This window comes from Drosophila subpulchrella, chromosome 3R, assembly GCF_014743375.2.
Source record: "Drosophila subpulchrella strain 33 F10 #4 breed RU33 chromosome 3R, RU_Dsub_v1.1 Primary Assembly, whole genome shotgun sequence".
Taxonomy (NCBI): Eukaryota; Metazoa; Arthropoda; class Insecta; order Diptera; family Drosophilidae; genus Drosophila; species Drosophila subpulchrella.
Genome location: NC_050609.1, coordinates 10,614,496 through 10,628,088, shown reverse-complemented (window position 1 = coordinate 10,628,088; position 13,593 = coordinate 10,614,496). Strand labels below are relative to the sequence as shown.

The window sequence follows — 13,593 nt, the reverse complement described above, 5'->3', positions numbered from 1 at the left end:
GAACAAAAACAAATAGTTTGCAATTGCATTTTTGTGGCGTAAATTAAAAACATATTGTCAGGCATTAGCGGACGGGCTAAAAGTGCTATAAATAGATCGAAAAGAGAGCGGGACTTCGAGATGCATTTTTGCGTTCTGCAAGATGCACTGGAGCCCAGAGTGTGCGATGTATGTGCTATTTGTCGCACTGGCAAATGAGTTGCCTTAATAAATTTAGCCCATGTATGTAGTACAGTACTTACGCCCGCCTGGTGATTCTGATTCTTATTCTTATACTGACTCTGAGCAGCAAAAACGGAGAGAAATACAAAAAAAAAAGGAAAATTATGTGGCAATAAAAAATAGTGCTAAAACATTCGACAGCCTAGCTGCAACAACAACCACGGGGGCAGAGCGTCGCACACTTGCACACCATGTGTGCAACAACAAGATCGCACTGTGCAGCACGGCTGCAAATGGAAAGGGGGCGGGGAAATGGTCGAGGAAATGGAAACGGGCTGAGGATCCAGCAGATCACAACGGAGCCCAGCGACACTGCCACGGTCAAGTGCACTGTGGAAAATGTGACGTGATGTAAGGGATGGCAATGGGATTAACTTTAGTGATGAAATCTTATAAGAATGGAGGGCTAAGAATGTTCCTTAAAATATAGTACTATCAAATTAAACACAGCTATATTTTTTATAGTCTTCTAACATTGCCAATAATATTTTTTTTTAAATAAATGATCCTATTTTTTAACACAACGCTTCAACAGTTATTACGAAACTATTAAATGCATGATCATATTTTAATAAAGGGGATCCATTATGTTTTATGTATTATATTTAATGTTGCTGTAAAACATATTATAATACAACAAAATTTAAATAATTTTATTTAATTTAAATAATATTTTGTGTTTTGTATAGTAAGGTATAGTAAGGAAAATATAATACAATTAGTATCAATCTTTTCCCTTAATATTTTGGTTTAATACTCATTGAGCTCCCCATTTTCCACAGGGCACTCGGTGTAGCTCACGCATAATTTCTATACACAAACATAAGCCTAAAATAACAGTATTAACGAGAACAACAACCACATCGGCAGCACTGCGACTAAAACAAGAGGAGTACAACTACACCACAGATCGGGAAAATCTAGGGGGTGGGGGGTTACGGGGTAGAGGGCAGGGGCAGGGGTAAGGTGGAGGGACGCCGACGTCGACTGAGGCAGCGGCGGTAGCACATGTGTGCGTGCCAAAGGCAGGAAAAGCGATCTGCGCTCGACGCCGACTGCGGCAGAGGCAGGATCCAACGCTCCACGTTCTTTTTCCCCTTACCACAGCCATTCCCATTCCCATTCCCATTCCCGATCCCGTAGAACATCCCGTTCCGGGCATTTAAATATCGTGCCCCAGCAGCTCTCCGGTTTATTGTCAGCCAGATCGCGGTGGCGTGAACATCGCAAGTGTTGAGCTAGAAAAACTAGAAGACTCTCGGATTTACGTGTGTGCGTTAGTGTTCGATTTCCCTGGGATTTCCCGCGTTCGGTGGCCGTAGGAAAATATAAAAAAAACAAACAAAAATAATTGGCAACCTTCCCAGACAACTGCCGGAAATGCGAAAGTGAAAGCGGCCGGCCAAGAAGAACGGACAGCAGCAAATCACCATAGAATATAGTATGTCATCCACGCTGAAGACCAGCCAAAGTGGCGGCATGTACGTCAAGACGTCGGAGATTTCGGGCAAGGAGGCGGCCAGTTGCTACGGCGGCTTCATGTCGCCCCCTTTGAGTGCCAATATTACGGTTGGCACCAGGGATCGGGACATTTTCCGGGTGCCAGCCAAGGTGGTGGAGACGGTGGGCGGAAACTTCACCTCCAGTGAGCTACAGTTTCCGGACTTCTCGCACCTCTGCTTTGCCGCCGAGACCCCGAACTCGGTGTTCAGCGATTGCCACAACTATGCTGGCCAGGATCAGCAGCAGGACTCGGATCAGGATGATATAGTATGCGCGGCGGCGGGAAACACGGGTATGCCCTATCAACAGGGACAGTACACACAGCTGAATCGCGAGGATATCTTTCGCTTTGAGCCGGAGGATATAGCGCGGCTAACTGGGGAATCGGAGCTGCCGGGTCTGCTCCAGCCGCCGCAGACTCCCTACACCCCATACACCCCCTATACACCCTACACACCCTGCAGTGCCCAGAACAGCCAGTATCCCGTGCAGCCGGCGAATGACTCCATTAATCTGGATATCGATTACTTTAATTATGACGAGATTAATTGCCAATCGAAAAACCAATCACCATGCTCATCACCGCACTTGGATGCCTGGCTGAACTTCAATCTCGGCGAGATTCAGGCGGCAGGTGGCGCCCCATCGAGTGGCGCCTCGCCAAAGTTGTGCAATGTGTTCGAGGAGGACGAGCAGCGGGTCAAAGAGGAGGCCTCGCCCACCAAACTCCCGTCGATGAACTCCACCTTCGGCACCCCCAAATGCATTCCCATGTGCGCCAGCAACTACGAGGACTACGCGAATCTTTACCAGGGATCGGCGTATGCCTCCGAGAACTACCAGAATAACATGGCCCAAGCCATCGAGAAGCCCAATCGGGAGCACAAGGCCATCTGGACCATTGATGAGCTGGATGAGCTTATGCTCGGAGACCAGCAGCAGTTCTATCAGCATCAAATGCAGCAGCAGCAGCAGGATCTGCAGCAACAGGAACCGGAAATGCAGTCCCAGAGCTGCAATTACTTGGCAGATGAGTTCATTAAGGCCGAGGAGATCCAGAATGTGGACAGCGAGGATGATGAGAACTACAACGAGGAGGAGGAGGACCTGGACAACGAGGTGTTTGCCCCGCCGGCGGAGAGTGATCCCAAGCCGGATTCCACCTGCTGCGATCATGAGACAGAGGGGGCGGAGACGGAAGTCATTCCCCTCATCTGCCGCTGGACGGGATGCGACGAGGAGTTCCCCCACCAACAGGCCTTCGTGGAGCACATCGAGAAGTGCCACGTGGACGTGCGGAAGGGAGAGGACTTCTCCTGCTTCTGGCTGGACTGCCCCAGGCGCTACAAGCCCTTCAATGCCCGCTACAAGCTGCTCATCCACATGCGGGTCCACAGCGGCGAGAAGCCCAACAAATGCCCGGTAAGGATACGATATAGATCTTAAGTTAACTTTGGATGTGAGAAAGATCCCCTCAACTAAGGAGGTGGATAAGGATAATATTCACTTGTCTCAGTAATTCCTCAATTTAGATATATTGCCTCTCTGTTTACCAACCTAATCAATAAATTAAATATCTTTAGACTCCCTCTTGGTTTACCGAACATATCTCATTGCTAAAATAGTTTCTAAAAAATAAGTTTAGTTTCCCTTAAAACCCCCATTTCTGTTAAGGAACATATTAACTTGGCTTTGTGGTTTCCCAATTTAGATATATTTCCTTAGTGTTTACCAACCTTCCCAATCCCTCATAGAATATCATTTTTCAAAATCAAACAACAGATTGGGATTTTTTGTTGTATTTTTTTTCTGGCCCAGCTGGCGCATTTGTTTATGCGTCCAAACAAGAGTTTTCAGCTAGGAAACCCATTTTATGCGTTTCAGTCTCCTTTTTGTTTGTATCATGCACGTGTTGACATTTGATGCGCCATCGCTGGGATGATGAATTGTGCGGCGCAGGGCAATCACAGGAATTGACAGGGCGAGAGCTGCGAAGTCCACTTGAAATAGAGTTGCTGGTAATGTTATTAGGGCGAACACTCGCTATATCTTCTATCCTATCCTATCCCATCCCATCTCATCTCTCTACCCATCCCATGAACCGCCCTTTTGCCATGCTCTTTCATTTTGATTTTTGAGTAATTGATGGATTCTTGCCTGCTTTTTTTGCGATCGAAAAGGCTCGGCCATCATCAACTTGGCCCACTGCTGCCTTTTGCCATTACACATGTTTCTGTTTCTGTTGCAAAAACGTAATTTTCCCATTTCAGGTGGGATGGCAGGGGATGGGATGGGATGGTATCGTATGGGGTCAGATGGGATGGGTTGCCTGCGACACCTGCGGGCAGCAGCAGCAACAGTAACAGCATCATCGTCACAATTTTATGCGTCCTTCCAGCACTTCTTGTCGTTCCTTTACCCTTTCGCCATTCCTTGCAGCCATCTTCACCCCCAATATCCATCGCCCATACCACCAAACCCCCCCCCCCCCCCCATGGTAATTGCAATTCTCGATGACACCTTTCTTTTTTGTTTTTCCATTACAGTTTCCCGGCTGCAATAAAGCATTCTCGCGTTTGGAAAATTTGAAAATTCATCAACGCTCGCACACGGGCGAGCGGCCTTATGGCTGCCAGTATAAAGGTTGCCTCAAAGCGTTCAGCAATAGCTCGGATCGGGCGAAACATCAAAGGACCCACTACGATACGGTGAGTCTCGCCATATAACTCCTATATGCATATGAGTGGGGATGTGGGGATGTGGGGCTGTGGGGTTGGGTGGTTTCCATGGGTCCCAGCAATTTGCAGTGCGTGTCAAAAGGAAATTGAAGAGCTCGCGGCTGCAGAAGATGCAGCTGGGGATTGCCGAAGAGCGGCTTTAAGATTTAATGGACGCCAAGGCTCTAAGCGGCCACTCTGGCTGCTAAAAAAAGAAGGGAAAGAAAAACTAGAAAGGAGCCACTGTTGCTGCTGCCAGCATGACATGTGCACATTTCGCATTTCGCTGCCTGAGTGATTTATAGTTTGTATCTGTGAGAGCGGGCCCGATGGCCAAAGTAACAGCAGCTGGAATAGGAATCGCACTAGAAATCGGCACAGGGATATTGGGGAGGGGCGGGGGCATCAGCAGCCGCGTCAGCGCGTACGACAACCGGAAAAAAGGTCAAAACCAGCTGAAAAGGCCACCGATTCAGCCAGCAGCAATGGCAGAAGCAACAGCAACAAGGGCAACAACAGCAGCAGGCAAATCGAATAAACTAAACGAGTTACTTTCGTTGCCTAGCTGAAGGGGCAGGGCAGCCAATCAGGATCACAAAAGGACACAATGTGTGCTGGCTTGGCGCGGCTGCCAGTGCCTGGGGTACACTCGAAAAAACAGGTGTTCCAAGTACTGTCACCAAGCTGATTCTCAGGAAGCGAAAAATGACATCATTGCTAAAGTGAAATTTTTAGAAAACCTTATGTTTTTTCTTATACTTGGAAACGGGAATTGCTGGGAATTTTGAGTCTAAAATAAATTGAATAAAACTTAAGAATTCTATATTTTCGGGAATCGTACAATTATATTTTTCAACACCTGAGTACCATGAATCATTTTAAGTGGAAATAATATATTTTTAAATAAAATCATATGACGTTGTGTATTGGTTAAACATATGCCTACGTGACATTAAGACTTAAAAAAAGACTCTAAAAATGTAGTAATGTATGTTAAACAATTTAATAATGTTTGCAAATTTATAATGATGTTCAAATATTTTTTATAAAGCTTATAGTTTCAAGCACAAGTACAGCACAGCTTAAGATTCTATAAATTAAATGAGAAGTTAAATATAACTTAACAGTTTCGATAATAAAGGCAATATTTCTAACTAATAGGTAGGGACTATATTATCCTTGACTCAAGCTTATTAGGTATGTTAGGACTCCAAGACAAGTACAAGTTCCCCCAGTTATTAGAACAATTTTTTTCCAGTGCACTGCCATTGCTGTTGTCGCTTTCGACCCGCGGCTTTTGCCTGGGCAGAATAAACAAAATGCAGCATGACATTTCAAAACGATTTGACTTGGCAAATACGCTGGCCCATCTGTTAGCGGGTGTGTGAGAGTGTGGTTGTGTGCTATGTGAGGGTGTGTGTGTGTGTTATGTGTGCGTGTGAGTGAGTTAGGAGGGCCTGCGGGGCGAATGGGAGAAATCAATTGCATAGTTTTAGGCGGCGGCGGCACTGTAGCTCTGAGCTGCAGCTGCGGTTTGATTCGAATGCGAATTCGAAGCGGAGGCAAATACAAGTACTAACGCAACGCTCTACCAATTCTCGCTCTATTGGAACAGAAACCGTATGCCTGCCAGCTGCCGGGATGCACGAAGCGCTACACGGATCCCTCCAGCCTCCGCAAACATGTCAAGAACCACGCGCTGCGCAACGCCAACGGACAGCTGCGCCGCAAATCTGCCGGCGGCGCCTCCATTCCGCCCGCCGGACCCAGGAAGGCGGCCAAGACCCGCCGTCACTCCGAGGGGGGCGTGGCAGGGGGATCGGCTCCGGGGGATCAGCGACAACACCGCAGCAATAGTTGCAGCGAGGCGTTGCTGCAGCCTGAAAACGACAGGACGACAGGGGCAGGGGCAGGGACATCCAACCGCAACAATTGCGGCACCACCGGTGTTGCAGCTAATAACAATTCAATGAACTTTAATGAGTTGTCAAATTGCATTGTCATCATTGAGCACAATCAGAGTGGAGATGGTCCTGCTACTGCAGCACAAGTTGCAGCAACCGCAACGGCAACTGCAACATATGGCGGCAACATGGCGCCCGCACCGGAAACGGATGTGCTTAGCGGGAGCAGCAACAACAACAACAACAACAACAACGGCCATTACAATGGGAATATTAATCAATTAAGCGAACTGGAGCAATTGCTGACGACGACGAAACCTTCGGGCCCGTCATCTGGTAATGGAATTAGCCTGGCCAACAATAACCATAATAACCAGGCCAATGGCGACAGCAAGTGCCACTTGAGCGAGTTTGTGTCCTTCGAGTACGTGACAAAATATCTGGCGGATGTCTACGAGCCGCCTGCGAAAAGCCCACAGCCACCGGCTAATTTCCACTTGCAGCCAGAGTTCGATAGTAACTTCGACATGCTGGACTTTCCCCAATTCATTTAACCTAAGTGTAAACTTTACTTTAGACATAATTAGAGAAAAGTCAGCGATTCAATGCCCAAAGATCTCAGTGCCTGAGCCCTTATAAGAATGCCTACCATTAGTAAGACACCACCACTGTAAATACTGTATTTAAGTAGTAGACTAGAACACGCCAAAAGAAACGTTCCTGAATTTCATCGTAATCCAGTGATTAGCCGCGTCTTCCCAAACCCTTCCCAATCGTAAATTTAACTAGAATAGAATACTCTCGGTTAAGTACTACCTGTAATTGCTTCGTTAAAGTTTGTCAACAAACACATTGACCATAATAAATAACTTAATTTGCATAATTTTTTCTTAGTACTTAAATATTTAATTTCATTTGAATATTCATTTTAATGGCTTGGTGAAACATTTAAAAAAATATAGAGTGCCTAGGGAAAAAAATGGACAATAAAAAGATTGCGACCAGAGTTAATAAATTGGATTAAAAAAGATTTAATGGTACTTCAATGAAATGATAAGTATAATTATATGTATGTTTCAAATTCAGATTACCTTAATGGTTTTTTTAATTTGTATATAATAATCATAATATGAAATGTCCTTGCCCTAAAATGTCCTCGATTTCTACCATAAGAGAGTGAAACAATCATTCAGAATATTATTAGGATGATCATTCTGTCTGCCCATAAAGATTTTACTGAGCTATAAATCCATTTCTGAGTACATAATTCCTGTTAACGCGCCGTGATTACGCCTATCCATTCCATTTCGATTATATATCTCACACCTGGTTGCTTTTCCGCGGAAAATCGGACAGGGAGACATGCACAACATGTTGGGATTTCCGTTTCATGTTTGCCCGCCTGACTTTACTTAATTGCTGTGCATTCAAAAAATAATTTACAACGCCAGCGAGCCACATTAATATGTTGGTATATAGTTAATTTATTATTCGCTTTTAACACATTCTCAGTTTTTCTTTCATTTGTTTACATATATCGAATTAATTTGCGTTGCATATAAAATTCATATAAATCGGCTTAAGTCTTAAATTAATTTTGGTTCGGGTCGCGCACTGATTGCAGTGTGTTCGGGGGTCAGCGAAAGGGAAGGGGGTTGAGTCAACGCGACATTTGCCTAATTTGATTTAATATCCCACATTGGGTCCTGTAATGGAAAATAACGGATATAAACAGGGATCTCATTAAAAATGATCATGTTAAGCCTTAAACCTTGACGTACCTCACTGGCCAGCTGTACTGCCGATGCATTTTTAGTGACTTAATAAGGCTCGAATGGCCTCTTTCGTTAACTGGTTGGAAATGGCCCTGGTTGTGGTACACAGCGGGCTGTTAATGTGTAAACAACTGCCAACATATCAATGAACAGGGGGCGGTCGGGGCGGCTGGGGGCGTGGCCCGGACCGGAGGGCAGTCAGGCAAAAATAAAGTGGCCAGAAGCATGGCCCCGTTAAATGAGCAGTTAACATTGCCCGTTATGAACTTTAATATTAATAACCATTTATGCTTATGACAGACAATGAAAGCCGTGCGCAAATTTACTTGCCGCACAGCCGCAATCCCCTTTCCCCCCGGTAAACCCCCATACCCATGGCTCGTTTCTGTTTTCGCTGTTCAACTACGGCCCTAAAATGCTTAGGGCTGGAGTTCGGTGGGTGGTTGGGCGTGGGGAGGTGGTTCAGTGGGTGGTTGGGCTTTGTACTATGCATTTAAAAATGCTGCAAGTGTGCCAGTTAATATGCAGACCGACACGGTCTTCATTACAGCCCGCAAACACAGACAGGGACAGACACTCTCACACACATAAGTACATATATACACGGAATTGCAGGGACAGCGTCAACAAAATAAACAAAAATGTAAAGCAATTAAAAGCAGCCCAGCAGAACACAACGGAATATCCCACATAAAACATGAGCAAGGGCATGATTTTGACTTTTTTGCTTGCTTACTTTCTATTATTACGTCCCTGACTCTCGGAGAATTCGAAACCATCCTCTGCGGAGAAAAAGATACCCCCTTCTCGTAATATTTTGATTAGGATCACTAAAAAAATACTGAAAACATTTGAACTTTTAAGCTAGAAAATTGCAGTGAGCACTTAATAATCAAAGTATTCAGCCTTCTTTATCAGGATGTCTTAAAAGAATGCTTATCTTAGATTTTAAAATTTCAAAAATTGGCCCTAAAAGAATTGCATTGATGACAGCTATCTAATTTTTGGGATGATAATAACATGACGAAACGCAGAACGCTTATTTTAGAATAAATTATATCAAGTCGGTATTAGTATTTTAATCTGTTATTTTAAAAAACCAAATTCTGCAAAGGAAGTTAGCCCTCTTATCATGATATTTTGGTCAGGGTCAGAAAAGATATGATAAAAACGTCCCAACAATTTCTTTAGCTGAGCGTTATAAAATTTATTAATGTGTAATTTAAATAGGAATTTAAAATTTGTATTCTGTTTCTTAATAAAATACAAAACGAAGCTAATAAGTAAAACGGTTTTTTTGGTTTTTTCAAATACAACCGAACCAAAACCCATCCCAAATGCCAATATACCCCTTCTATTTTCCACGATTCCTAGTCATCGAAAACGACTGTGGGACTGCCCGCTGAGGGCTACAAGTGGTCATTGGCTGGCTCCTGGCGCTCATTCAGACCGGATTTTAGTTGGATCCGAAATGAATTTTTTGCTTTTGAGGTTAAAGGGCAAAAATGGTGCAGCTAGGCGTCGGCGAACACACATCGCAGCGGATGGCAGCTAAATATTTACAAGCTGAGCGAAAACATCCGCAAACAAAAAGCGCAGACACGCAGACGGAGAACGAGAAGTTTTATGAAAATGTCCATGGGTATATATACCCCGCATATGTGGCGGAGTAATTGTTATGCCAAAGTCCCGCTCACAATTTATTTTTGTTAATCAGCAAACGGCCATTCCAGCAGGCCATGCCCCCCGCCCACCGCCCACCGGCCAGGCACCACGCGTGGCAAGTGGCAACAATTCGACAATTATGTGGCATTTCCATTGCTGCCCCTTGCTGTTCGTTTTTATTTTAATTAAAAAGTCCCCTGCCAGGATGCAAAAAGCGAACAGGTTCGCGGGTTCCCACACCTGCAGGCAACCAACCCGAAACCATCCCGAAACCCCCTTGCAACCCAACCATGTGTTAGAATTTTTGATATTTATGGGCAGTGGCCACTGGGTCGGTGCAAAGTTACACCCCGATAAGCATCTGCACCACCCACAAATCCCCTAAAATCACCCAATCCACCGGCCATTGCAGCTGTTGTGGCTCAGATTTTCGGTGCGTTGCGACGGTTTGGTTCGCAATTATGCAAATCAAAAGATCGCCACACAGCGATATCCTAAAATTCCATGCATTTACAATTTTCTAATCAATGGAATTTTAATTTTAATTTCCAAGACTGCCCCCGCCGGCTGTGGTTGCCGATATATCTTTGGAGTCTGCATTTTACTCGCTGCGTAAATATGGTTTAATTTGCTGCTAGGGGAACACAGAATTCTAGGGTAATCGCCGGGCAGTCCAGATGAGTTTTCGATTAAAAGACCCCATGTTTCGATTAATTCAATCCCAGTGTGAAATGTGTCACTCACCTGTCGCCCACTGAATCGCTTTGTTGCCTATTTACAGGCGCCGTGAATGTGGATGTGAATACGCCTGTGAATGTGAATGCAATTCATATTCATTTTAATTTAATCAGGCTCTTGCGACATCGCTCAACCGTAATTAAGTTTCTTGTGCCGGGACCAGAAGCTCGGCGAGCGTGCGAGAATAAAAACAAAATACCCTGCCATATAATGGGGGAAAAATTGAATAAATCAGATAGATATGTGCACCATATTTTACAGACAGCGAACCCAGGGAGCCCAGTGCCCCCAGCGGGCCCAGCTCATGGCGACTAATGCAATAAAAGATGGCCACAGCACGTTTTTTAATATTTAATTAAATAAATAATTTCCATTTGCCGTTTGCCAGTTGCCGTTTCAAATATTCGAACGCACGAATTTAAATATGGAAATACTTTGCACGCAGGCGGTTGCATTTTCCATTTTCATTTCGCATTTCCCATTTTGCACTTCCGGTGGGCGACTCGTCAAAGTTTCCACGAGGAGATGCACGCACACACACACACACATGAATCAGGGGGTTTTTGGCCAAAAGTTTTCCCTCGGAGTAATTAGAAGACTTAGTCCCCTGCCAGGCGGTCTTTGGCTGACTGCTTAAAATGCTCTTTTGGCGTTAAATTTATGACAACCGCACATGTTGTTTGCCAGCAAGAAACAATAACAATAACAGCCCGCCAGGCGGCAGCCGAAGGCGTGCAGCAACAAAGGCCAAAAGGGGCGTCGGCAAAGGGGGGCCAGATCGCAGGGGGGGGCCGCTGCGAAATGCTCGTTAGAAAGTTTCTAAGGTTGCGGCCGCACACGAAACAGCTGCGCCGCCAAAGGGGCAGGATTCTCCAAATTGTTGCACGCTTTCCTTCGCTTTGGGGCGGTCACATTGTTGCTAAGCTATACACACACTCTGTAAGGACTGTTTCTGTTGCTGCCTGATAAGCTACACGTGAAGAAAAGTACTACCAAAAAATCAGAAATAAACTTATGGGGGTAAGGAAAGACTATTAAAAATAGTTTACGATGCCTTGAACTGAAACTCTGCTACCGAGATATCTTTAAAATCACCACAAAAGTAGGGTAGTATACGATGATACACAAATGACCTGAACATGATTTTGTAAGAAATCTGTAAACCTTAAAAAAAATATCACCACATTTAAAGCTTGCTTTTAAAAAAAATTGTTGTATATATTAAATAAACTTTTATTGTGTTGAAATCATTTATAAATGTGTCTAGAAGTATGCAGTGAAAAGGGAATATGACACTTAATGGTTGAAAAGTAAAATTGGCTTAAGTATTATGTTTGAAATTCTGAAAAAATAATTGAATTTAAACTCTACTAATTCTACCCCCTATTTCAAGACCAAATACCCCCTTTTTTGGCAAGTGCACTGGGACTCAAACGCATACCCGTACCCATACGCCGTGTGGTGCACTGACGTGACCTCCACTTGTGCGGCAAGTGCTCGAGTGGGCGTGGCAACGAAATTTTCGCTCCAAAGTGAATTTATTGTTTTGGCCATTACCACTTAGCCGGTCCCGAAACTTGCCCCAAAGAGCCGTTTATTTTGATGCAAGACGAGAACTTAAACAACGCGGCTGGGCTGCCATGGATGCAAATTGAAGGGCGAATAGAGCGTCGATGCTTTAAGGGCTGAAGCCCTCTGTGTTTACCCAAGGTAAATTGCACTCGATAATGAGTGCTTCACATTAATTAAATAACCAATAGATCGGTCTGGGCTTCCCATTGCAAATTATGCGGGGGGTTTCGCCGGGGGGCAATGGAAAACTGGAAGCACAAGCACACTTGTCGCGGTTTTCGCAGCGATTTCTTTTACCAGCGACAGCGAAATTAATTGCATTGCAGCGTTTCACGTGGAGGAGCACTTGTTACGGTTGCCATTAGCGGGGCCATCATCGACCCTCGAAATCGCTGTAATTTCCAATAGATAATGAAATGCAATTAGAAAACGTGTGGCTCAGCCTGTGTGTGTGCCGCAAGACTTGTGCGAAATGAAAGTGCAACAATAACAGCAATTTAAACACGCTTTCCCAGCCGTCGAGCAGCAGCAGTGCATAATGGCGCATAGAAGTTTGTAATTAAAGTTTGCCGACTCTGTCAGGTGACGACACCACGGGATATGGCCGTTTATTCCGGCCATACCGACCAATCCGACCAGTCGGGGCTCACAATGCTGCACCAGGAGCAGCATCACAGCCAGCAAATCAATTTCCGCAACCGGACGCGGATCCACGGACTGTGAACTCGGCGCTCCTGCTCGGTCTTGGTCTTCGGCCGGGGCCTTTGTGCGGGGCATCAACAAAGCAGAAAATAAAATTCAATTAACGCGCTTAAATTAAACTGCCACTTCCTGTTTTGATGACATTTTCATAGCAGGCTCCATCCAGGAGCAGCCAGCGGGAGGCCATTCTGCAGCGATAAGAATGCGGTTGGATCGGAGCAACTGAGGGCCTGCTGCTGGCGTGGTTCATCCTCCTCCTTGGGCGCCTTGTGCATCAATATTAAATGGTAAACGGCCGGCATAATGGCTGTCCGACTGCGGCTGTCATTATGGTTCTGCCGGGACAGGTTCCACGCCTGCTCCCGATGACAAATAAAGCTCATTACGCGCTTGTCCGGCATCCTTCACTTCGCTCCTGATTGACCTGCATCTGCGGGTGGCGTCGCCGACTGCAGCCCTGCACTGGGAGAAAAGAAGTGCTGAAAATGGGATGGGAAATTTGAAAAATATTAGGAATATGTAATCATAATCCTCTATGTTTCAGTTTGTACTAAATGATCTAAAATTAATTTCAGGTTGCCTAAAAGTATGCAATGAAAAATGATATACCAATATTATTGATCCTTAATATTCAATAAGTTGCATACTTTTGGACGCCCTCTTAAGTAATTTGATAACCCTTGCAACTTTTCTAACACTCTCGAATAGGTATTTTTTTGATTTAAAAAAATATGTGAATATTTTACCTTAGGTATATTTTTGGTTTTTGGTGTATTTCATCGAAAAATCAGAATA

General features: G+C 44.8%; 1 protein-coding gene across 1 annotated transcript; it reads left to right on the top strand.

Annotated features, from left to right (window-relative positions):
* The first annotated feature begins 1,665 nt into the window (after positions 1–1,665).
* LOC119560857 lies at positions 1,666–7,123 on the top strand. The gene is made up of 3 exons (XM_037874525.1): positions 1,666–3,147; positions 4,272–4,433; positions 6,058–7,123. The coding sequence occupies exons 1-3, from the start codon at positions 1,666–1,668 to the stop codon at positions 6,898–6,900; spliced, it is 2,487 nt and encodes an 828-aa protein (XP_037730453.1). The 3' UTR covers positions 6,901–7,123.
* The last annotated feature ends 6,470 nt before the right edge of the window (positions 7,124–13,593 follow it).

Bases quoted from the DNA above. Each gene is read 5' to 3' on its own strand.
- LOC119560857 (XM_037874525.1), top strand. From the start codon at position 1,666: ATGTCATCCACGCTGAAGACCAGCCAAAGTGGCGGCATGTACGTCAAG. The intron at 3,148-4,271 runs GTAAGGATACGA...TTTCCATTACAG, and splicing joins AGAAGCCCAACAAATGCCCG to TTTCCCGGCTGCAATAAAGC. The intron at 4,434-6,057 runs GTGAGTCTCGCC...CTATTGGAACAG, and splicing joins AAAGGACCCACTACGATACG to AAACCGTATGCCTGCCAGCT.